The 24,909-nt window shown below is 40.7% G+C and overlaps 1 protein-coding gene across 6 annotated transcripts in view; it reads right to left on the reverse strand.

The window, feature by feature from the left end:
• The window catches only part of LOC125632617 (carbonic anhydrase 3), a 39,508-nt gene extending 17,003 nt beyond the window's left edge, over window positions 1-22,505 (reverse strand). For 2 of the 6 annotated variants that reach the window (XM_048841120.2, XM_048841119.2), the window contains exons 1-6: window positions 22,320-22,504; window positions 21,545-21,742; window positions 11,513-11,631; window positions 6,973-7,065; window positions 5,104-5,169; window positions 3,320-3,475 (exon numbers count right to left, since the gene is read on the reverse strand). In XM_048841120.2, the coding sequence (XP_048697077.2) occupies window positions 3,320-3,475; window positions 5,104-5,169; window positions 6,973-7,065; window positions 11,513-11,631; window positions 21,545-21,742; window positions 22,320-22,362 (675 nt within the window). In that variant the 5' untranslated portion in view covers window positions 22,363-22,504. Of the gene's footprint in view, window positions 1-1,966; window positions 2,197-3,319; window positions 3,476-5,103; window positions 5,170-6,972; window positions 7,066-11,512; window positions 11,632-21,544; window positions 21,743-22,319 lie in introns of those variants that run through there. The other 4 variants (XM_048841121.2, XM_048841124.2, XM_048841122.2 and 1 more) reach the window with 3 other exon arrangements.
• Window positions 22,506-24,909: the final 2,404 nt, after the last annotated feature.

The raw sequence follows: 24,909 nt of genomic DNA on the forward strand, positions 1-24,909 counted from the left end.
CGCTGCTATAGTGCCCGCAGTGTAGACATGGCCCTAGACTGCAACTCTTTGGGGCAGGAACTGTTGATTTGTTCTGTGTTTATACAGTGCCAAGCACAGTGGGGCCCTTGTCCTTGCCTGTGGCTCTTTGGCATTATTGCAATAAAAATATTACTAATAATAATTCTGTCTGTAAAGCAGAATGACAAAGCACCATCTACAGGTACTAATTATCCACTTTGTAGAAATGATCAATGTCTTCTGATGAGCAGATCAAGGTGCTTCCCTGCAGATTACACACAGGACCTGATGGCTGCCTGGAGAACAATTAATTACCCAAACTTGTTACTAGCCGTATTTAGAAAGAAGAGCAGTCTGAATATAGATCAGAAACACATCAGATGAAGTTGGATCAATGATTCGGCACATAGCTGTTGCATTCTAAAAGAATTTCACACTAAGATCAACCCATTAAAGTAGGGGAGGAGAGGAAATTGACATTTTTATTGTTGATGCAACACAGAGCTGTTCACGAATAGCTATACCTACACTGGAGTTTCATATAAACCCGTACATGATCCCCTGTGATGGAAACAGCTGAGTCAGTAATAAGGCTCTAACCAGATCTGTTGTTGTGCCAGGAAAACTGACCAGAGCCAATTTGCATTTTGCATACAAGGAGAAGCTTCCAAATATCTAATGCCTTTATATTTTGGTACAAACAAAGAAAAATAAGGAAGTGACCTCCAGACTGGCTCTGTATTTGAATGAGCTATGTAAAACGCAGTCATACAGGTGCTTGTGTTAGCTTTCCTCTTAAGGTTCAAGTCAGATCTGAGTTCTGGTGATTTCACTGTACTCCACTCACTCAGTTTTTTTTTAAACTAAGCAGCCACAAATGTATCAGGACATAATAATTTGGAAATAAAGTGCTGTGTGATACACTGATGCCTGCCAGGATCCGTATGGAGTGTCAGAGATGCCTGCATTGGCTTATGTGTACTGTAGTCATAAAACACCTTGAGATCCTAGGATAAGAACATATGTCTACATGTATCTATTACGTGCATGTGTAACATGTCACTCACTCACTGTCTGACTCAAAGAATTTTCATGTTCCCATTGACTCTTGAACTTCGGGACTCGTTCATTGTGGACTGCTGAGCATGGGAACAATCCTACATTAAAAAGAAAAGGAGGACTTGTGGCACCTTAGAGACTAACAAATTTATTTGAGCATAAGCTTTCGTGAGCTACAGCTCACTTCATCGGATGCATTTAGTGGAACATACAGTGGGGAGATTTATATACACAGAGAACATGAGTATAACATGTGTATAACGTTCTCTGTGTATATAAATCTCCCCACTGTATTTTCCACTAAATGCATCCGATGAAGTAAGCTGTAGCTCACGAAAGCTTATGCTCAGATAAATTTGTTAGTCTCTAAGGTGCCACAAGTCCTCCATTTCTTTTTGTGGATACAGACTAACACGGCTGCTACTCTGAATCCTAGATTAGAAAACTGACCTTTACATCTGAGATCACCAAGGAGGTCATTGGTCATTTTCATCCAATTTCAATCATTTAAGCACCTTTATGAGTATACTAGGGTGTGTGGAAATTTACAAAAAATATTTATTTCTGCTATGAGACTGTTATGTTTAACATGAGGCCTTCAGATTGGAGAAATTAAGGTTCTCTGAAGTTGTTGCTTTTGTTTATTCAAATTTGGCCATGAACATTTCCAGAAATGTATTTAAAAGGATTACAAAATTTGCATTAATTTATTTGTTACATGCTGCCACTTAGAATGTGGGGCAAGTTATTTTAGAAGTACCATTTGTTAAAAAAATATTATTCCACCTGTTAAAATGTGATTCCTATGGATTTTAGGAAGGAATCTTTTGAAATATTAAATAAGACTATATTGAAAGAACATTGTGGCTGCAAAATGAATCCCTCAGAAATTTGAAAATGCCAAAACTGAGGTTGCATTACAAACAGTTTTTAATTAGATGAGCACATGTAATGGATAATGAATGAGATAGCTGACTATTTATTATTTGCCTCAATCACTACACTCCATGAAAAAAAGTGTACTGTTTCACTCTCTTTTCATTCAAAAATGTCTGAAGTCGTTTTGCTCAAACTTTCAAAAGGCAAAAAAGAAAAACAAAAAAAAATCAACTTGAACAGACCTGGGACATTTTTTGCCTGAAAAATGAAAGTTTCAGAAAGTTATAAATTGAAAAACCTCTTTGGAATTGAAATGGTTTAAGCAAATATAACTATAGCTTTTTCTACATGCACTAAATGTTCTGCTGATTTATCACGCCACATAAGTATCTAGGTTAGTGGCTTAAAATTTAATTTGCTTGGTGTTTGGACAGTGCAGGCTTCGGTTTTGCAAGGCTCTATGGCAAATAACATGTGTGAGCCACATCCAGCTCCATCATCTACAATCCGGAGTTTAAGTAAAGGGGAGAGTAGACAAAGAGGAAAGCAGAGGGAAAGCTGCCACTCCTCTTTGGCTGATGTATGAGAAAGACTGTTCCTGTTTCAATCTACAATAGTCCCGATTACAATCAGCCCCCTCCACATTGGTAGCCACAAAACCCACACAAACACTCTCTGATCACCTCCTGCTTCCTTGTGACCCCTCCTATTCTCCCCCAGTCTGTTACAATCTCACTGATTTGTGAAGCTCTGTGGCCTCTGACCTGACCCTTCCCAGCAACATGGTCTAGGAATTTAGGAGCTGGAACCAACAATTTTCCAAATGTGGAGACAGACAAGGAACTGGGGTGGGTGGATAGGCTCATAGGGTATGTCTGCATTGCAGCTTGGAGTGTGCCTCCCAGCCTGGATAGGTAGACTCATAGCTGTGTGGCACTGGCGGAGGCTTGAGCTAGCCACCCACCTCACACCCACTCTCACCCCTGGGTCCCTCCTCCAGTGCCACAGCATCTGCACAGCTATTGCTAGCAGGCTAGCATGAGCCCCATTAGCCCAAGTCTATCTATCGGGGCTGGGAGACTCACTCCCCGCTGCAGTGTAGACATACCTTTAGCAGCCTGGAGTCCTGTGCAGCTCTTTTAGGGGTCCCAATGGTGCTTCTACTAAAGTCAGCTGAGGAGGTGACTAACAGAAGGGCCCAATCCTGAAGTTCAGTTTTTACTCTATTTTAACCCAGTCTTTACTCATGCAATTTCCCATTAACTCCAAGGGGAGTTTTTCTTATTGAAAGAGTAGGGCTGGGATATGGCATATAAATAAATAAGCCGAAACTGTGAGAGAACCACGACAATAGGGAGGTTAATGTCCAGCTGAAGTTTACCTGGTCTGGGCTGACAATAATAGGTTCCCTCAAAAGAATCCAGGTAACACACTCATCACAAGGAGGTTCAGTCAAGGAGCCATGGTATGTCCAATAGTCCCAAGATTTAGGAAAAAGAATTGATGGATCAAAGTTTGAAAAAGGAGCCTCTTTTCCCTTCAAATAAATAAAACAGAAATCTCTTTAGTAACACTAATGGAGACACTGAGCTTGCTTAAAAAGAGAGAGTCAAGTTTCCATGGAAGAATTAATGAAATGTCCAATATTATGTAAGAGGCTGACCACCTCCTTTCAAACATTTGCTCTGTAACTTACTTTTCTAGAAATGACCACTAGTCCAAGGCTGAGATTTCCCAAAGAAATAAAATAAGATGCACTTTATCAAAGTGTCCACTGATGTAATTAAGTACAGTAACTTCTTAGAACTTGTCACCATAATGTACTGTTACCTAACAATTGTGACTGTGCATGAAATATTTATGTCCAGGATATATTTTCACTAACCCGTCCTATAAATACATAAATATGTAGCCTTGTTCAGATTTATACTTTGCCAAGAAAAAAAAGTATAACAAATAAAATTCAAGATGCTGTGCATTGATTTTAATTCCTTAGCTCATGCTCTTATCTTTCTCTGCTTTTCTTGAACTGTTTCTTTTTCAGAATAGCTACAGCCCAGTTTTGGATTTCTGTGATATATATGCATCATGACTGGATTCCACTATCCAAAACTGAACAGCTAGGTTTCCATTGTTACTAAAACATGGTGTAAAATCTGACAGGCAGTCTCAGTTGCCATGTAATGGGGCTGGTATCACTGTTGTCTTTTTAACATAGTATCTGACAGTGTTTGATCTCTTCACTTATTCAGGAACTTTTGATTACAGTGGTGAGGCTGTTCCACAGGTAGATGATGGCATGAAAAAAGGCATTAAGAAAAAAAGAGAGAAATGGTGGCTCTGGCATTATGGGCAGAGCAAAGAGGGCAAGGGACAGAGTAATAAATGATTCACGGTTGGTTAAGCAGGGAGAGGTGGAGTTATTTAGGGACTGAAGAGAAGGCAAAGAAGTTTAAAGCTGAGGTGATGGAGAGTGGGGAGCTGGTGGAGAGGTTCAGGACTTGACCCTGCAAATCAGTGGTACTACTTATGTGCTTAAAGTGAAGCACAGGCTTAAGTGATTTGCTGGATTGGATACACAGTACTCAGCACCTTGCAGAAGCAAACTCTTAAAAAGGTGAGTGACATAATCAATGTCAGATGTATTCTGAAGAGTGAATTTTATTTTAGTAGAATTAGAATGAACCCCACCAATGCTGGTCACAGACTAATATTTTTAGGAAACACCCAGTGGTTGCATTTATTTCCGGTGTTAAACGTAGTCCTGATACTATAATTCGTATGCAAACTGAGCTCCCTTCTGTGGGAGTTCTGCCTATATAATGGGACAAGTATGGGACAAGGCCCTTAGATCATTAATTAATTTAAAAAGCAGTTTAGGATAGAGTTTGCAATGATAGTTGTACTAATTATCAACGAGAGCTGCCTGGCAACTGATCCAAAGCCCACTGAAGTCAATGCGGAACCTTAGAGAAATGAGAGGAGGAATTACATTTCTCCTTAAAGAAAAAAAGATATTCCGGGCCATAGCCACCAGAATGCGCTGGCTGCTATGTGTTGCTGGAACAGTGCAAAGCAGCCAGAGCAGACTAGTGAATCTGGCTTTCTGATTTTCCCTACTGCAGCTACTCAGTTAACCTAATATAATAAAAACTGTTCTGTTACCTTTGTTTTAATACCATTTATTTCTTCAAGAATTCTCTTCATCTCTGGTTTGGGAGTTTTTCCTACCTGTAATGCAGGAAGCAAGAGTTGAAAAATAGATATGACAGCTGCTTTTTTCCCCTTCATCATTATAGGTCACGACTACATGAAAAACTGAACTTGACCCATCCCATCTGTCAGTTTAATTAGCAACATTCTCAGAACATCTTGTATGGAACAATAACAAAATGTTACACCTGATAGGGGGGAAAACACCCTGAATAATATAAAAATCATTGCTTGATTTTTCATTATAGTAGTATTTGCTAAAACAACATACCAGGCTCAATCATGCTCCAGTTGAAGTGACTCGTATGACTACCACTGACTTAAGTGAGAGCAGGGTGGGCTCCCAGTATTGAATATAAACTTGATGCAAAAGAAGAATTTCTGAGGATTAGTAGCAAATTAGTTTCACAGTTCACACAATTTTGGACGTATAACAAATAGAAAATGTATAGTTTCTTTAGCATGCATATGTACCATTTGATGGTAATTCTCCTACCAAATGCATGCTTTAGCCCTTATGCAGAAGCCTGACTTTATTAAAAATACAACTATATGCCAAGCTGAGGATCCAGGGAAAATATGAGCAGAAAGCTGATATCTCTGCAAAGGATCTGATCTCACGTAAAGAAAAGAAGAGAAGAGCAAAGAAATACTATAATAGGACTCTCTGTATTTCAGAATAGGATTACAGTTTATGGGAAGGCCCTGGGTAGCACAATCTAAAAGTAATGTAACTTCTCATCACTGAAAGAATGGCTTAAAACATGGTTCATGTCACCAGTAATGCAAATTTGTCCTTATTCTCTTGGGCCTCATTGTGAGTCCCATGTAAACCAAACACCCACTGAAGTTTGGCATCAGAGAAAACTTCAGAAATTGGTCTCTTCTCACAAGACCACCACATAATTTGACTGGTAAATATTAAAATTTACCTAATTTACTCTAATATACTAAAAAGGCTCAGGGTATATTTGCAGAGATGTGTGGAGAAGCTCACTCAGCACCGGCTCCTATTACATCTGCTAATAGCCAGTGCTCTCATTCCTCATTCTCATAACAGACACAGAAATCATAATGTGAAAGAAAAATCACTACAGACTTTCAACATCTGAGGGTCTTTCATTAAACAACTACTACTGGACCCACTGAGTTTTGCCTGAATAGAGCTAAAGAACTCAGGAAGGACCTCAGATTTTTGTCCATTGATATTAGAAATGAGCCCAAACCAAAATCTTGGAACAAATTCCACAATTAGGAGGAAGTTTGAATCTGGACCAAATCTAAACTTCCTGGCTGGAACCCATTTCTGCAATGGGCTGAACCAGAACCTTGGATTTGAAGACTGAGAAGATTTTGATCAGGATCCCAATTCAGAGTTTGAACTTGGGTCTATCTCTAATTAACATTGATGAGAAATGAGTGGCTAAAACCCACCATTTGAAACTAAAACTATACACCCACCAGGTAAATCTGGTACAAGTGATACATGCTGTTTTTTGGCATGTTTTTCTCATGGGAAGATTAAAGCGGAATCTTTTGGAGAGATCCCGGATATAGAAATCAGTCAGCGAGTAATACAGTGCACCCCTGATTGCTATTGGACAGCCACCCGCTATTGACACTGCGCCCCCTGAGCAGGAGGAGTACACCCTGTGGTTAGGACGTCTTCCTCAGTCCCTCTATTCACATCAGAACATAATCCACCATTCTGAACATGTCCTCTAATGTGATACAATACTGAAAAACAGAGCAGGAACCTTTCTCCTGCAAAGAACAAATGTATGCAATATTACAAAGAAAGAATGAGCTCTTTCTACTTACTTGCAGAAAAATACCCAAAATAGCCACACCATCATAGTTTCTCAAAGCTTCAGCGTAATTACTGTATTTTGAATACCAGTGTATCAAATGAAGCTGTAACCAAATACAATTAAACATTAGTAAGTATTATTCTGCAATAACAAGCCACCAAGAGCCCAATCTTGCATTCACTGTGCACCCAAACCTCTTTCAATAGGGTGAACAGGGAATACAGGATTGGGCCTCAAATGTATCACTCCATAAAAAGAAAATATGTATAAATATGCCCTATACCTGCTACAGCTCTTCCATGTGCTTGTGCTTTTGTAGCAATCACTTGTCAGCTATTTTACTTTTAAACAAAGTGTAAAAATTAGAATAGGGAGACTGCACAAAATATTGGAAAACTTGCTTAAAATTAATCAGATCATGTAATAGAGGAGATGCTTGCCCATGCATGTAATTGCATATGTGCAATATATAAGTTATCCATTGATGTGTGGAATCTCAACTGGATTTTCAGGTTAATGAAATTCTAAAAGAAAAATCCTAATTCATGTGTGCTTTATAAATTATTACTCTGTAGTTGTCTGCTCTACTCCCAATCCTGCACTGCTAGGGAATGGACAAGGTGGCCCTTTCCCACTTCTACTTTCTGTAATACTATGTTTTCAGGAAAATTTTCAACATTTATTTATCCTTCCAGAGGACTTATATAGCTTCTAATACCACTTGGTATGTGAACACATATTTTCAGGAGAGCTGAACAAAAAACTGATTTTGAAGTTCAGTAGCAGTTCCAAATACTATTTTTAAAAAATTGGTTTGATTTAAATCAAATATGAATTTTAGGTGAAATGGGGAGGTCTGTTTTAGGTCTTTTCCGGAGCAGGTCTTCCCAGGTCTTCCACAACCCAAGAAAGTACCCTAACTGCTGAGCTAAAGGTTATAAAGGGGGAGTAAACTCACAGGAGCACCTCCTTCCTGCACATTTAATTCTTGCCATTCTGTGACTGGCCAAAAGTATTTATGTTAAATTTGTGAATAAATTTTAGGTCAACTGAAACTTCATTTTTAGTCAAATGAAATTATTTGTCCAAAATAAATAAATAAATAAAAATTCACCCAGCTTTAACCTTTTATATAAAACAAATGTGGTATCATTGCAATCCAATAATTTGATTAAACTTAGCAAAGTGTCCCTTATACTAACAAAAAAACACCAACAAAACACCACTCAATTTACCACAGGTCATGGTGGATTCTCTGTCACTGGCAATTTTAAAATTAAGATTGGATTTTTTTTTCCTGAAAGATATGCTCTAGTTCAGTGGTTCTCAAAGCCGGTCCGCCGCTCGTTCAGGGAAAGCCCCTGGCGCACCAGACCGGTTTACCCGGCAGGTAAACAAACCGGTCCGGTGCGCCAGGGGCTTTTCCTGAACAAGCGGCGGACTGGCTTTGAGAACCACTGCTCCAGTTCACACAGGCATTATTTTTGGAAATTCTATGGCTTCTATTATACAGGAGGTCAGACTAAATGATCACAATGATCCTTTCTGACCTTGGAATCTATGAATCAATGAATCACTGTCCCTGAATGTGGAATATAGGAGATTGCTCAATTTTAGGGCTGTCGATTAATCACAGTTAACTTATGCAATTAATTCAAAAAAATTAATCGCAATTTAAAAAATGAATCACGATCAATCACAGTTTTAATTGCACTGTTAAACAGAACACCCATTTAAATTAAATATTTTTGATGTTTTTCTACATTTTAAAATACATTGATTTCAGTTACAACACAATACGAGGTGTACAGTGCTCAATTTATATTTACAAATATTTGCACTGTAAAAATGATAAACACAAGAAACAGTATTTTTCAGTTCACCACATACAAGTACTGTAGTGCTATCTCTTTATCGTGAAAGTGCAACTTACAAATGTAGATTTTTTTTGTTACATAACTGCACTCAAAAACAAAACAATGTAAAACTTTAGAGCCTACAATCCGCTCAGTCCTACTTCTTATGCAGCCAAGTGCTAAGAGAAACACATTTGTTTAGATTTACAGGAGATAATGCTGCCCGCTTCTTATTTACAATGTCACCTGAAAGTGAGAACAGACGTTCGCATGGCATTTTTGTAGCCGGCATTCCAAGGTATTTATGTGCTAGATATGCTAAACATTTGTATGCTCCTTCATGCTTTGGCCACAATTCCTGAGGACATGCTTCCATGCTGATGACGCTCGTTAAAAAAATAATGTGTTAATTAAATTTGTGACTGAACTCCTTGGGGGAGAATTGTATGTCTCCTGCTCTGTGTTTTACCCACATTCTGCCATACATTTGATGTTATAGTGGTCTCGGATGATGACCCAGCATGTTGTTCCTTTTAAGAACACTTTCATTGCAGATTTGACAAAACGCAAAGAAGGTACCAATGTGAGATTTCTAAAGATAGCTACAGCACTGGGCCCAAGATTTAAGAATCTGAAGTGCCTTCTAAAATCTGATCGGGACAGGGTGTGGAGCATGCTTTCAGAAATCTTAAAAGAGCAACACTCCAATGGATAAACTACAGAACCCAAACCACCAAAAAAAGAAAATCAACCTTCTGCTGGTGACATCTGACTCAGATGATGAAAATGAACATGCATTGGTCTGCACTGCTTTGGATCGTTATCAAGCAGAACCCATCATCAGCATGGATGCATGTCCTCTGGAATGGTGGTTGAAGCATGAAGGGACATATGAATCTTTAGCTCATCTGGCACGTAAATATCTTGCAATGCTGGCTACAACAGTGCCATGAGAACTTTCAGGTGACATTGTAAACAAGAAGCAGGAAGCATTATCTCCTGCAAATGTAAACAAATTTGTTTGTCTGAGAGAATAGCTGAACGAGAAGTAGGACTGAGTGGACTTGTAGGCTCTAAAGTTTTACATTGTTTTGTTTTTGAATGAAGTTATTTTTTGTACATAATTCTACATTTGTAAGTTTAATTTTCATGCTAAACAGATTGCACTACAGTACTTGTATTAAGTGAATTGAACATATGATTTTTTATTTTTACAGTGCAAATATTTGTAATCAAAAATAATATAAAGTGAGCACTGTACACTTTGTATTCTGTGTTGTAATTAAAATCAGTCTTTGAAAATGTGGAAAACATCCAAAATATTTATATAAATAGTATTCTACTATTGTTTAACAGTGTGATTAATTGCAATTAATGTTTTAATCGCACGATTAATCGCATTTAATTTTAATCACTTGACAGCCCTACTTAATTTATTTCTCTGTTGATGCAACATCTTATTACGAAGGATAAAAGCAGCATAGCCCGAGGCCTCCAATTACACTCTAGTGAAGCCCAAATCACTCCATAAATTCATTCTCCTCTATACACAGACCTAGAGGTCAAATCTTAGTCCTGAAAACTAAAGGCCAAGTAAAAGCCCTTTGTTTGATGGAACCAAGCAGGAGTTTGGAGAGACAGAGTCCTCCTATTCAGCCTGCAACTAGGAACTAGTATAGCCATGCAGTTTGACCATGGCTGACGCTAGCAGCAATAGAGATGATAGAAAAAAATCATCCATGGCCCCTACCACAAGGTTTTGGGCCAGTGGAGCTATGCTATGCATCTGGTCTGCCAACATTTCTCCTTATGGCAAGCTGTTCAGAACCACCATAAAATTCGGCACCATGGCATGTATGTGGGTTTCAGGGTGGGAACACTAAGAGGCTGCAGCATGGCTTCTCATATAGAGAAACCATGGTATTTCCATGGTAGTTTGGGCCTTGAACTCCCATGTGGGAGGGGGATAGAAACTGGAATTTGTTATTAATTAATTGGTCTTTGAGTATTAGGGAGAATTTAGGCCCACAGCGAGTACATACTGGGTCAAATCCACCCATTAACTTCAGTGAATTCAGTACATAGTAGTTTGGTGCTTTTACACCAAAATAGCAGCAAATATTTGTTTAAAACAATTCTTGACAATAGAGTGATGATTTAAAAGCACAGCTATTTAGAATGTGGAGGATATTCTCCGCCACCCTGCATCGGTTTTAAGGTACATCCAATTTTGGACCTCAGACCATTTAAATATCCCTTTAGCAAGTCATTTCCCTCATCTGTGAAAATACCAAGATGCATTAATGCTAATAAACAAGTAAAACTAGCAAAACATGATATTTTCACAAGTTTGAGAAAAACAAAACACTTTGCCACAAAAGCTGTGTTTGCTACAAAAACAGCAAAAGATCTTACTGAAAATGGTGAATATCAGGTTGGGGCATATTTACAAAAATTTACACATTTTGCCAAGGGCGAGGGGTTTGTATTTTAGTTGCGAAAAAGCTATGTTTGTTGGCAGAAATGATTCACCCTGGTTCACATTTTTGAATATTCACTGAAATAACAGGTTTCGTACACAAACCAATAAATACAAATAAATACTTGAAAGTGAAAATTGTTCGTTGCCCAGCTGCACAATAATTCCAAATTTCAGTTTGCACCATATAAATATATATAAAAAATGGGTCCTACCTCTCCCGCATATTTCACTCCATCCACAATGTGCTCAGAGCCATGATCATTAGAAGAACCCCAATGAAAGTGAAGTTGACGCAGTCTGTAGATACCTGGGAGTGGCCCATTTCTCAGCACTGCAATTGATAACCTACATCAATATTTGGCTCAGAACTTTTTCAGGAAGCTTTGCTTCACAAGAGAGGTTCATATATTTACCAGAGAGGAGTCCAAACCTTGAAAATGTTGAGCACCTACTGCAAATTCAAATTATTTCAGTGGGAGTTGAGGAAATTCAGCACCTTGCAGGATTGGGCCTATATCCTCCTATAACTAGGGTACATAGCACTATTTGATTACATAGCTATAGAAACTGCCATGAATCAGGGTCAAACCACAGAATGTGATGCCAGTTACCGAACAGGTCCCCTTCCTCTAACAGCAGCATGTATTGCAGTTTGGGGATGAAGCATGCTAAGGATGGCCCACTATCCTTGAGCAAATGTCCTGCTGTGGAATGAACAAATCTATGCTGAGCATTTGATGGGAATCTCTCTCATGAAACTTGCTCTAGAGAGACCATGCAGCATTACAGGTATTGTAGAGGTGCCATGAAGTACTAAAGGCCTACCAAAGCTTTTAAAACCAATTTGTTGCAAGCAATGTTTATTTACAGCATAGTCTGTTGCCTCTACAGGAAGTCTATTTCTTGAAGAAAGGGCAGAAGAAAAAGGTAAAAATAGATGAGTTAGAGAAGTGGCGACTGAGCACGCAGACAAACTTTTTTCCCTGCAGAAGTTCCATAGGTGTAATTCCCATTGCAATGTGTTCACCAAAGAGGCCATAATGCATTAAAGAGCCATTATTCCAAACACTGGGAAGGTTTTATTTATAGACCACAAAGAACAAGGTAAGTGCGTTTTGACAATATCATCATGGTGTGTGGATTCTTGACTACTCACACTTTCCAGCTAGTAGGTTAGGGTCTGATCCTGTCAAGCTCTGAGCATCCTCAATACCCATTTACTTTCTTGGAAGTTAAAGGTGCTCAACAACTTCTACAAGGGGTCCAGCACCTCACAGGATTCAGTTCATATACATTAGGTAAGGACAATTACATCCCTGGATCTGAAAAGACTGGGAGTAAGTCCATGTTCAGCTACTTTCTGAAATGTCCTAGAACTAAAGCATCTAAAGGAGGCCTTTCATGTGTTCCCTCAGAAATGTAATACTGTAGGCAGTTTGTCAGCAGGATCAGTAGCAGCTGTCAGGGGCATCAATTGTCCATTAAAACAGACTTGTAAAACCTAGTAATCCTGTTTGAGGGGAAATAATGACATAGTATTTTCACTTGTGGACTGTCACCAGTCATTTTAAGTCTGGCACCAGGTGAAGCTGTAAGACATCATGCCAAAAAATAAATAAATAAATAAAAGAGCTTTTCTCTTCTATAAACAGGGCTTAATTTGTGCCTAACTGATTTTGATCCAGACATAATGACAAAAGACTATGGCTTAACTTTAATTCATAGATTCCAAGGCCAAAAGGGACCACTGTGATCATCTAGTGTGACCCTATGGTATAATACAGGCCATAGAACTTCACAAAAAATTTAATGGAGACTATCTTTTAGAAATATGTCGCAGCAGGTAAACAAACTGGTCCGGCGCACCAGGGGCTATTTGGGTTGTAGCTCTCCTGGACAAAAGAAATTCACATCCTTTGGGGTATTTTTTCTTCCATTGTTCCTTCATTTTCAGGAAATCCAATTTTAACACTCTGATGGACAAACACAACACTAGGAGATATGCCAGTTTTGAAGGTGAGTTTCTGATATTCCAGGAGTAGATTAGCAGTAGATGCTAAGGGATTGCATAAAAGATTCACATCCCCAAAATATTTATTTTATGAACTGTATTGATTTGGGTAGGTAGGTTTGCATGTCCAATTCCTCTGTAACCTCAGAAAAAAAGAGAGGTAAGGACACAAGTACATAATTCGACAATGGATGTAGAGTTCTCATCTGACATTTTATAGACAAAGAGTATCTAAAAAGGGTGTTTTTATATTCTGTGTTTGATTTTTCCCACAGAACAAAATTCCTATTGTAGGATGTGTCAGCTGCATTCTTCCAACCTGAAAGCAAAAGTGTACCTGAAATCCTGCGAGATTCCCTGACAACTGCTATCTGTCCATGATAAATCCTTAACTGCAGAATTATCTTGCTGCTTTCTTTACAGTAGGTGGAGAAGATGTGGTCCTGTCCAAGGAATGGAGAATGCATCCTTCCTGCAGCTTTGCTTGGGAACCTTCAGAATCTCAATTACTGGCATTTTTGGTTGGCAAAATCCCATCACTAGAGTCTCCCATAGATGAGAAATGTTTCAGGGTCCAGGGATGCTTCCTCCCAAAGGGTGGATTTGCCACCAAATTCTCTGTCCCTGGGATACGTTGACCAGTTTAAGTTTCCAGATGTTATGGACAGTGGTCATCTATGCTGACCTGGTTTCCACTAGTTCTAAGGAATAGAACAATCATAATATTTCCTGTATTATTTTCCATCCCATTCCTTTTTGCAATCTAACTTTTTGCTTGCTGTTTTTGAATGCTGCTGCATATTGAGCAGAGGTGTTTACGATAAGATGAATAACTTATCCTGTACCCAGGATAAAAACGCATCCCACAGGACAAACACAATTACCTTTCAATGATACACAATTGCCAGGAGAGCCTGAAAATTTCCCCATAGTTTGGATGCATAGGAATGAAGAAAATGGCTGAGTGTAAATCTGTTTTTCATTGAACTTCCCCTTTTTAAACCTTGAGTTTAAAGGTTGACCCTTTAGAAATGAGAAATGGGTGGACACTCATAAAAAGCTGCATGGACTTTGCATGTAAGATTGGATTATATCCCATAATGGACGCGGGCATCACGAAAATAGAGTTTATTCAGCCACCAGAGAGTTTTCCTTTGGCAGTACTTCTAGGTCCTGAGACTCTGAATTTTCTATGATCTTTTCCTCTAAGTCTAGGGTGAGAAAGCTGTCTATATTAATTTACAAAGTGAGGACCCCTGGTACTGGTTTGATGCTAAGGTGTAATTTTAGCCTGTCTGATTCCTATCACAGGGCTGATAAGATGATATTGGACCTTTTACAGAGCCTAAAGCATTCCTGCCTTTGCTGATTGGATTGGAAAAGAATCTCTGCACATGAATATAGAATGCTGCACATAAAAGACTGATCGTCTGAATGTCTTGTCTTGTAAGTCAGTAAGAAAACTCTGCTTCCATATCCCAGAACCTGCATCTCCCAGTTGGTGAGGTGGTCTGCCTTGAGATGCAGCACACAAGTGAAGGTTGAAAATTCTCTTACAGGCTGGATAGTGCAGCCTCTTGATCTCCTTCCTTCTTGGCTTGAGGATAACTATACAAGCCACAGCACTGGAGATGCCCTCCTTCTTCCTTATCTTCATCAATATAACCATGCCTCTGGAGAACTGAACTGTTTGGATTAGGGACCCCAAATGGTTTAAGCAAAACTTTTCCTATCCATGATATCTGCAATACTGCGTCCACCCCTGGCATTGGTAACCCAGCATGAGTCTGGTGTGCAGGGTAAGTATTTCTGTAGCCTCTTCAAAGAGAATGTCCCACATTCCCTTCTTCTGTTCTAGCTCTAGGCAACCTCACATACACAGCAAAAACACCTGAGAATTTACAGTGTTCCAATGCACATAATGTTTATCATGTCTTACTCCCTCAGCTATTTCTATCCTATTTGGAAACACGTTTCTGAAAAATTAAAAGTGGAGAAAAGCTTCCTCTACATTGAGAGTGTCTGGACAGCCTACACTGAAATCCCAATCACAGCCTACACTGAAATCCCTCTCAGCTTCTTTTCATGGTGTCCAAGCATGGGACTGCAGAAGAGGGCAGACAAGAGCCTCCTAGTGGAGCTCACAGGCTCTCTCTAATGATGTTTGTGTACGCAGCATTTCTGGCAGGTGGGAGGTGGCCCCGTCAAAATGGTGTTGACCTTCTTTAGGCATTTAGTTGAGTGTTTGGCTTTATGTGTGGGCTTTGGGAACTAGGAATTTCCCACAGTTTATTTCTGAAGGAGAAATATCATGGCCACAGTAGGGAATACAGATGTGACTCCCTTAAGATTGCTGTTCTTGGACTCAAGTAACTTGGCTTAAGCCATTAGGATGCACCTCTCCAGAGGTGGAATAGCCCAGGAGAGTGGTATTAGGAAAGTACTCACAATATTTTGGTTCCCAGAGAGCTCTTGGTCAGTGACTGATTCTTACTATGCGTGTTTGTACAGTGGTTTTGAATGGGGCCCTTCTCTCCTATTTATGGAACATTTATTATAGTGACGACAGTCTAAAGTACTTGCTGAAATGTAGAGTTCACAGCACCTATTTAAAAGAGGCCTCTGTCACAATGTGGGGCCTGTAACTGGGTGTGCAGAGACAGAGGTCTGGTGGAGTGGGGCCTTTCCATTTCCTGCAGCACCCCATGGTTATCCATCATGGAACTGTTTTATGACCAGCAAGAGACTGCATTTGCAGTACAGTTTTTTAGTGAGGCTGGCATAGCCAGTGAGGGTCAATGCTGTACAGGAGGATGCAGCTGAGGGGAGCAGAGACTCTTCCATGTGGCTCGTCTGAGGTCAAGTGACAAAAATCAGTTTGGCACAGAAGGTCAGCCCTGTTTATAGACATGAGGAGTTCTTGTCCTTGCAAACGAGTCTTAAAACCCTTACCTGTGGCCAGATCTACAAGGTCAGGTGGTAACCCACAAGGGAAAATAATGAGGCATTATTCCCCAAGATAGAAAATGTTGCTTTACAAGGAAACAAAGGAACAATATCATCAAGCAATGTTACAGTTCATTATGTCAACAGTGCATTAGGAAAAAATCCATACATAAACAAACATGTGCTGAGCAGAAACTATCAGTACCCCCATGATCATTATGACTAATAAAGTCAGTTAAGCAGGTTTCCAAAAGGCCTTCAGTAGAGTTACATCATTCATATTTTAAAATGGAATTTTCCACTCTAAGCAACTGTTAAAAAGGGAAGATAAACCCAGTATTTCTTTTGGCGTTATTTGTATGTAAATTTGGTGTTTTTGTAGGATGAGAAGCACTTAATATACAAAGGAAAAAAGTAGAGTTTTCTCACAGTTTTACAATACACATCCATGATGACTTACAACACAATACATCCTGCTCTTTCAGCTCAGGGCCACTTTTGAGTAAAGACTGCTATAAAATTAGCTCCTAAATTCATTGTGTTTTTTGACCTAATGCAACCTGTGTCTCCAGAGGCAGAAAACATGTAACCCACTCCAGTACTGCAGCCCCAGAAGACTTTGTTTGAATAGCACTCAAGGTTTGATCTCCAACAACAGCATGGAGGATCAAAGTTAACATCAATACAATTCTTAAATCCTGTTGGGCCTAAGCATTGCTGGTCTCAAATTAATGCTAAGCATTTCAGTATGATGACAGCTAGTGTTAAAAGATGTGCTAAGGACAGAGTAAAAGGTTTAGCTTTGTTGTTTGTCTTTAGTTGGCATATGTGCAATCCAATGGGAATATATAAGCAAAGCTTTATGTTAGGTTTTAGCTGTGCAAATTCTTCTAACTCTTACTGACTTTAGTAATACTTAAATAAATCATCATAAATAATTTGTAGTTATATAAAGTCTTTCACCTAAGGATCTCAAAGTGCCATTCAAAAGTAGACAAGCATGGTTATCTTCATTTCCCTTTTAATATGTGGAAACTGAACGACAGAGGCTAAGTAACTTACCCAAAGTCACACAGCAAATCAGTGACAGAGTTGGAAAGTCTGTTAGCAGAGTTTCCTGGCTAATGACCAGACAATACTTACTCCCTGCAGTGTGAACTGTGGGACTAGAAGAGATAGCAGCACCTTAAAAAGGTTATTCTTTAATAGTTTTTGGAGCTCTCTACATTACAAATGGCTTTCTTTTAACACTCAAAACCTTATGACAAGGCAAGGAGCTGGTACCATGAATAAGGAACTGGGAATAAGGAAGCAACTTCAACCTCATAACTTTTTGTAAGATTAGACCCAAAACACAAGTCCAAGCTCAGTTAGATTTCTCCCAGCTAAAGAGTTATTACTGTTATTTATCCTCGGTATTTCTATGATCGTGGAAGCCAAAAAATGAACATATATTCACTGAAAGTTGATAAATATAATATTATTTATGAAATGCTAGCATATACAATTCTTCACATTAAAATTCTGTTGGTAAAAGTTTTATGAATGAGCTATGTCCAAAGAGAAACATTTCTATGAAAGGCTGTAATGAGGCAGTGGAAGATCTGGCAGGAAGACAAGGGGGAGACTTGCAGGAAAGCATGTCTGAACGCTGCATCTCCAGCCTCTGTCCTGCAGCCATCAGAAAAATCAGTGGGGTGGGGTGGGAGGGGGTACAGATGGACAGAGAATTTGTGCATGGAGTATCAGGGGAGATGCCAGAGGTATCTGGTGGCGTGACAGAGCTGGAAGAAAGAGCCTAACCTGGTCAAGCTCCCTATGCTGGACGCTCATCAAGGTGCTGTGGTTGGATTCCAACACTGGATTTACGTGCCTTTAAACTTCCCTGGGCCTCAGCAGGCCTCTCCGGCTCCAGCCTCCCTCGCACTTTTTCTGAGTACAGTTGCTCAGTCTGTTACCCCCTTCACAGAAATGGGACCTCATGATCCAGCTGCCCTAGACCCCCAGGACCCGTCCTAACTCCCTTCAACACAATACCTTAGGCACTCCCTTTTGCAGAGCTCCACACTTTGGGGACTCTGGTTTACAGTTTAACACTTCAGGGACACATGGTAGTTGAAGCAAACAGACATAGATTTTGCAGATAGATTTCTAAAAAACAAACAAACAAACCACCACTATCATTCTTGGTCACCTTTTCTCTCAGAATCAAACACCTAATGAGAATACCTAGCCTGAAATAAATTTACACAAGCACAAACTTTTCTGCACTTTGTGACAGCAGTGGAATCAATGTCATATATTGCTTATGTGTAAGCATTTCATAATTTACCTAAGATTATTTATGATTATTATTTATTTGCTTGACGTAGTCCCTAGGGGCTGCAGTCATGATCAGGGCCCCATTACGTAAGGCTCTGGGTACCTTTAGTACTGTGCTGCCCTAAAGAGTTTACAATCTAAGTATACGATGAGAGACAACGGTGGATGCAACAAACAGATGGGAGCACAAGGAAACAATGAGACAGCCCTAGTGCGCATAATCAGCAGTGATTATGGAGGTCTTTAGTATACTGCAGCTACATTTCGTTAATGATGTAGCTCATCAATGATAGAATTCCAAAGCAAACGCCATGAAAATGAATCTAATAAAAAAAAACACATTAGGAAGAAATGCTAAGTGATTTCCATTAAGGAGATGTGGTTTTGTCTTTGCTAGAGAACTAATCAAAATCCCATAACTATTCCCAGTCTGTTGTGTGCTTCCATTTTTCATTTTATTGAATAATTCATCTTGTATTCATTTTGACTATAGATTTGTTTTCATGAACCCATCAAAGTAATAAAAAAAAGTTGATGTATACACACTTAAATATTTAAGAGCATTGAATCTTTTAGCAAATTCTCTCATACTAATTATTGTCACTACTAGCAATAGTAGTTGAAGCTTACAATGCAGTTTAAAAACAACATCATATTTTGTGCCAAAAGAGGCTGGTCTTTCACTCTACAATATAAAGGGACAGCCATTTGTTTTCCCTTTTTTTAAGATTGGTACTTCACATATTACAAATAAATGGCACAATCCTGCAGACCTTACACTCAAGCATAAGGGCTGCTGCATGGGGTCCAAATTGGAGCTGCCCGAAAATCAGATTTGCAGGAAATTTCAACATTTTAAAATGTGTTTTCCTTTTGGAATGTTGTTGTTTTCTTCCCAAATTGAAGGAAATGATTACCTAGGCTACATCTTTATTACGAGTTAGGGGTGTGATTCCCCTCCTCAGGTACACATACTTGTGCTAACTCTCACTGAGCAAGCATGAGTATAAGTAGCAATGAAGCCACGGTAGCGTGGATAGCAGTAGTACAGGCATGACCTAGCCATGACAAATACAAACCCACCTGAAACCACAGGGCCCTTACTTGGCATGGCTAAGCCTTGCCTCTGCTGCTACCCATGGTACTGCAGCTACACTGGTATTTACGCTTGTGCTAGCTCGATCAGAGCTAGTGTGAGTATGTGTACACCAGCAGGGAAATCACACCCCTAGCTCCCAGTGTGGACGTAATCTTAGAAAAAAAAATCAGTTTTGAAAATTTGTCATTTCAGAATATCAACATTGTGTTGGAATTGTGTAGCTTTCTTTCAAATTTTAATTTATGGAGTTTTTCATTTTAATATTATTTTTACATTTATTTCACGATATGTCAGATGCTATTTCATAAAAAAAAAGTTTTCAAACAAAACAGCCTTTTCTGACAACAAACTCATTTGACAACAATTTTCCTATCCGCTCTACTCCAGGTAGTACATGTATTTTCTGAAACTTCTTGAGATGTGTTCACAAGGGCAAGGTACTTTGTGAACAGAAATTATGGCTGTTGTTGCTAATCTGCATTCAGAAATATTCACTGAAAAGCTCTGCAAAGATGAGAGCAAGTTTTGATTTCTAGAGCCATAAGAATTAGAGCTGCAGTATTACTCACTTGATTTCCTTTTTAACTCAATAGTGAAGCAACTTCATAGCTTATTGACAGCAACTTTTCTATGAAGTATAGCCAATGGTAATAGTATGAAATTCCATTTGTACAGAGATGCTACATGCTGCTGGCACTTGCTAAAAGGTATTGGCATGTCTCTTCGATATGTATGGCTGCTCTAAGCCTGAAGAGCCACATCTGATATGTGCAGCACTGTGCATGTGGTTGTAAAGAATTGGTGGGTAAACAGGTTAATAAGAATGGTGATACTTTTAGAGCAGTGGTTCCCAAACTTGTTCCGCCGCTTGTGCAGGGAAAGCCCCTGGCGGGCTGGGCCGGTTTGTTTACCTGCCCTGTCCGCAGGTTCGGCTGATAGTGGCTCCCAGTGGCCGCAGTTCTCTGCTCCAGGCCAATGGGAGCTTCTGGAAGCAGCAGCCAGTATGTCCCTCTGCCTGTGCCACTTCCAGCAGCTCCCATTGGCCTAGAGCAGCGAACTGCGGCCAGTGGGAGCCGCGATCGGCCGAACCTGCGGACAGGGCAGGTAAACAAACCGGCCCGGCCCGCCAGGGGCTTTCCCTGCACAAGCGGCGGAACAAGTTTGGGAACCACTGTTTTAGAGAGTGTTAATGTTTGCTTTAAGGAGTTCATTTTAAACTGAAGTTTCTAAGCCCTTTCCTTTTGTATCTGGAGACTCATTTAGCAGAAATACCACAGGCTTAATCCTGCAGTCCTTAGGCAAAAAACTCACCGACTTTAATGGGATTCTTGCCAGAGTAAACAAAGCAGGATTTAGGGTCGATTGTTAGCTATTTTTCTTTGTCAAAATAGTATGATCACACTTTTCAAAAATGATATTTTGCATTTACACGGGCATTCCAGCTGGGGACCTCAAAGCGTTTCTGGTGAAATTCACTCCTCTCACAGAAATCCTGAGGATTTGGACTCCATGTAGGTGGAGTGCAGTGTGGCTGGGGAGGGGAAATCCACCCTACAGCCAAGGGGAACATTCTGTGGATGCTGAGCAGCCCCTCCCTTTCCCCTCATCCCAAACTGAAACTGTACCTAGGAGCTGCTATAGCAATCACAACCTCCCTGCCCCAGCTGTGTTGAGTATTGGGAGCACTGAATCCACAAAAATGCAGATATTGGACCATCCCCAAAGTGGCCATCTGTGTTGGTATGCATAGGGCCAGTACAAAGACCCTTTTGCATATAGCATATTAGCATATAGAGCAGATGTTGTTTTCCAAGAACTTTGCAAACATTCATTTCTATAATTTCTTCAGGTAAAACCCAGACTAACCTGATCTATTGAAAGTGTCATCAAACACAACTTTGCAGGTTCTCCCATTGTTCACTATGGTCCTAGCTCCGACAGGATCATATCCAACACACCAAGGCAGAAGAGAGGACTCATAATGGACCTCTTTGGAATTGATTTCAATAGGTGACTGATTGTCTCCTTTGGCAATAGGGTAATATTTGTGCCAGTGCTCAGGTCCTAGGAAGAAATGCAAAGGAATGACATGAAAATCGCTTCCATTTAGGCATAAAGTTGACATCTGTTTAATACAAATACAATCAACGTTACACTTTATTCATACATCGCCTCACAGCTGTGACATTCACTGTGGATTTTCCCCCTCCTTTTGGTTTTCAGACAGAGGCATTTGAACCATTGCGCGTGACTCCTTTTAAGAAACTGTTTTTGCAGGTGAATATGCTGCTGAGCCACAGGCCCACCCAGCCCCGTCCCACCCGCCCAGCCGGGGAGCTGGAGTCAGCCGCCTGGATCGCCGCGCTCCAGGAGCTGTCCAAGATCCACTTTCCGGGTGAGGGTGGAGATCGGACGGGGAACGTGGGTTGACCTGGCGGTAAAGTTGTGCCCAGACTTATTATCATGGCAGCAGAGGTTGCAGGAGCCGGGAGCCAGCCCCCACCCAGCCCGCCCCAGTCTCAGCCCTTACAGCGTCTGCCAGATGCCGGACAGATGCGCGGACAGCGGAGCCCGGGCTGGCCGCGAGCGCTGCAGGCTCCCGCCCGGGGAGGCTGCGGGGCTCGCCCTGCCCCTCACTCACCGTTGTCACTGTCATAGCCCCACTGACAGGATTGCTGGGCCATGCTCTCGGCGCGGGGTCTCCGCACTCTGTGCCCGGGCTGCTCCGGCCGGCTCCTGCAGGACGGTGGCGCCGGCTCCGCCAGGGGCTTTTATAGGCTCCCGCCAACTCCGAGCCCCCGTTGAGGCCGGTCGGGGGGGAGAGGGACAGAGGGGGCGGGGGCGCCTGGCCGGCGCGCAGGGGGCGGAGAGAGCGATCCCCTGGACTCCCCTGCTGCCCCCCCCGCCCCCCCGCGCCGCTCCCCTGCCCGTCTGCTTCGCGCCTGGCAGGCTCGCCTCCTGCAGAGCTAGTGCCCTGCCTGCGCCGCTTCCCGCTGCCCCCCGGGATCGTTAGTGTGTATTTGTAATTGAACGAGGAGTTGCTGTGATCCTGTCCCCACTCGGGTGCGGGGGGGAGGGGGTGCTGGCGGTACCGCGCCTCGCACCCCTTGCTAGGTCCCTGCCTGGGACCAAGATTTCTCTTCACGGCGTGTTAAACTTGTGACTTCGGGGCGTGACACAAATCATTGCACAGGGCTGGGTGTGGGAAGAGAGACTAACTTATATTGAACCATGTATCTCTCCCTTGCAGTAGAAGGTGGTCACAAAAATGCCTGTTTGCACCGTAGGATTAAAAACAAATATATGCGAGGTACATTACAAACAGGAACAATAAATAGCTGACCCTGGGGCTTATATTTCAAACTCAAAGAATAACTCTTCTCCTTTGCACTTCAGTGATTTCAATCAATTTAAACACATAGTGCAAATAAAATGAGTAAATGCATCTGTGGCAATACAGAGCCCACATAATTCTTTCGATGATTTGTTCCACTAAGGTGCTGTCCTAAGTTCTTAGACCTGTTCCAGCTGATGCTCTGTCTCACATGGCTCTTACTAAACACCATTTATTATTACTGAATATTACATGGGTCATCACTAATTGTTAAAGGATGTAGTATTTTTTTTAAAATCAATTTCCAACAGGAGGCTTTACAAATGCATCAAATGGGAACGGAGAGACAAGGTTAGTGGGGTAATATCTTTTATTGGACCAACTTCCCTTGGTGAGAAGGACAAGCTTTGGCTCGGACACAGAGCTCTTCTTCAATAACACTGCATACACCAAATGGGACTAGTTAGTGGGGATCTAAATTTGTCCCGGCTAGTGACTTTGAGGGAGGAAATGCTGGAGGGAATTTGAGAGAGGAAACAGACGTTTTACCAGGCTAGTGCCTCCTTCTGCCCCTGTTTGAGTGCATAAAGCCAGGAATTACCAGCAAGAGAGTGCAGACACCTCAAAGCTTTTGCACTAAAATGACGATATGGTTGAAATCTTTCAGTACTAAAGGATTTGTTTTTAATTTCATGTTCTGGGAAGCGTAAGGTGACGGGTTTCCACTTGTAAATAAAATTAATTCTTTGGCCAGCCTGAACCAACACACTGCATCTGAATTCATCATATTATGCTGACCCTGTCATCCAACTGCAGCTGGCTGACTCTGTTGAGCTTATGCTGAAGGTGCAGTTACTCCACAGAAGCTGCTGTATGTTAGTATAAACACCAACAGACCCTGCTCAGCGGTGGGCGGGATCAAACCTGGGACCTCTGGAGTTTAGTGCATGAGCTAAAAGCCAACTGCCTGTTAGCTGGGTATAGAACAGACTCATTAAACTCATTCTGTAAGTGATCTCAGTGCTATTAGAGGGGACAGAACATTGCACCTAGAAGGCGTTATCTCAAGGAGACATGGATTCAGCAATACCTTTTCCCACCTTATGTTCAGTATAACTTCGAGTTTGGAGTTCTGTCAAGGATAAGGTTGGCTCATCGACTTTAGTTATGTAATTGTACATCATAAATTCACATTGTTCCCTATCACATCAAATTCCCATTTGTGCAGCTTAATTTCAGCCTGTGCACTCCCACTGGCTTCACAAAGAGCCTGATTGCACAAAGTCAGCAGAGGGTGGTGAATTTCCAAATTCTTGGATCTTTTTAAAGATGCTACTTACTGTTCAGGACATTCTTATTAAACTGCAAAATCATTATAGAATATAGACGGCTAGTCTCCGACAGCTCCCAGTAAGAAAACCCTTGCTTCAGCCAGGCTGGATTGATTTAAATCATCAAGTAGAAAGCCTCAACTGAAACTGTGGATTTTAACCAGCTTTTCCATTTGTACTTCAGTTATTTTCTAAAGAAAGATGCATGCACATTAGTGGATAGAACCATTATAACATGTTGATTTACAACTATAGAGAGCCTTTACAATAGATATGGTACATCTTTTTGCTACCTGGCAGGGCACACTATACTTATATACATTTATTTGAGCAATTATATAGTATAATAATTTAAATTCTTATTACTTGTACATTTTAGTATGTTAGAAAAAGGGGAATGATATATTGTTATTTACTAGATAATTAAACTTTTTGCTCGTGATTAGTATCAAGTTTCATTAGGATGGTAAGTGGAATTCAATTAAACACATAAAACAGCCTACAATATTTTTTATTAAACAAAACACCCTTAATCTTTTCAAAAATATTGATTTTTATCCCACACT

This window comes from Caretta caretta, chromosome 2 (assembly GCF_965140235.1).
Source record: "Caretta caretta isolate rCarCar2 chromosome 2, rCarCar1.hap1, whole genome shotgun sequence".
NCBI classification, from domain to species: Eukaryota; Metazoa; Chordata; order Testudines; family Cheloniidae; genus Caretta; species Caretta caretta.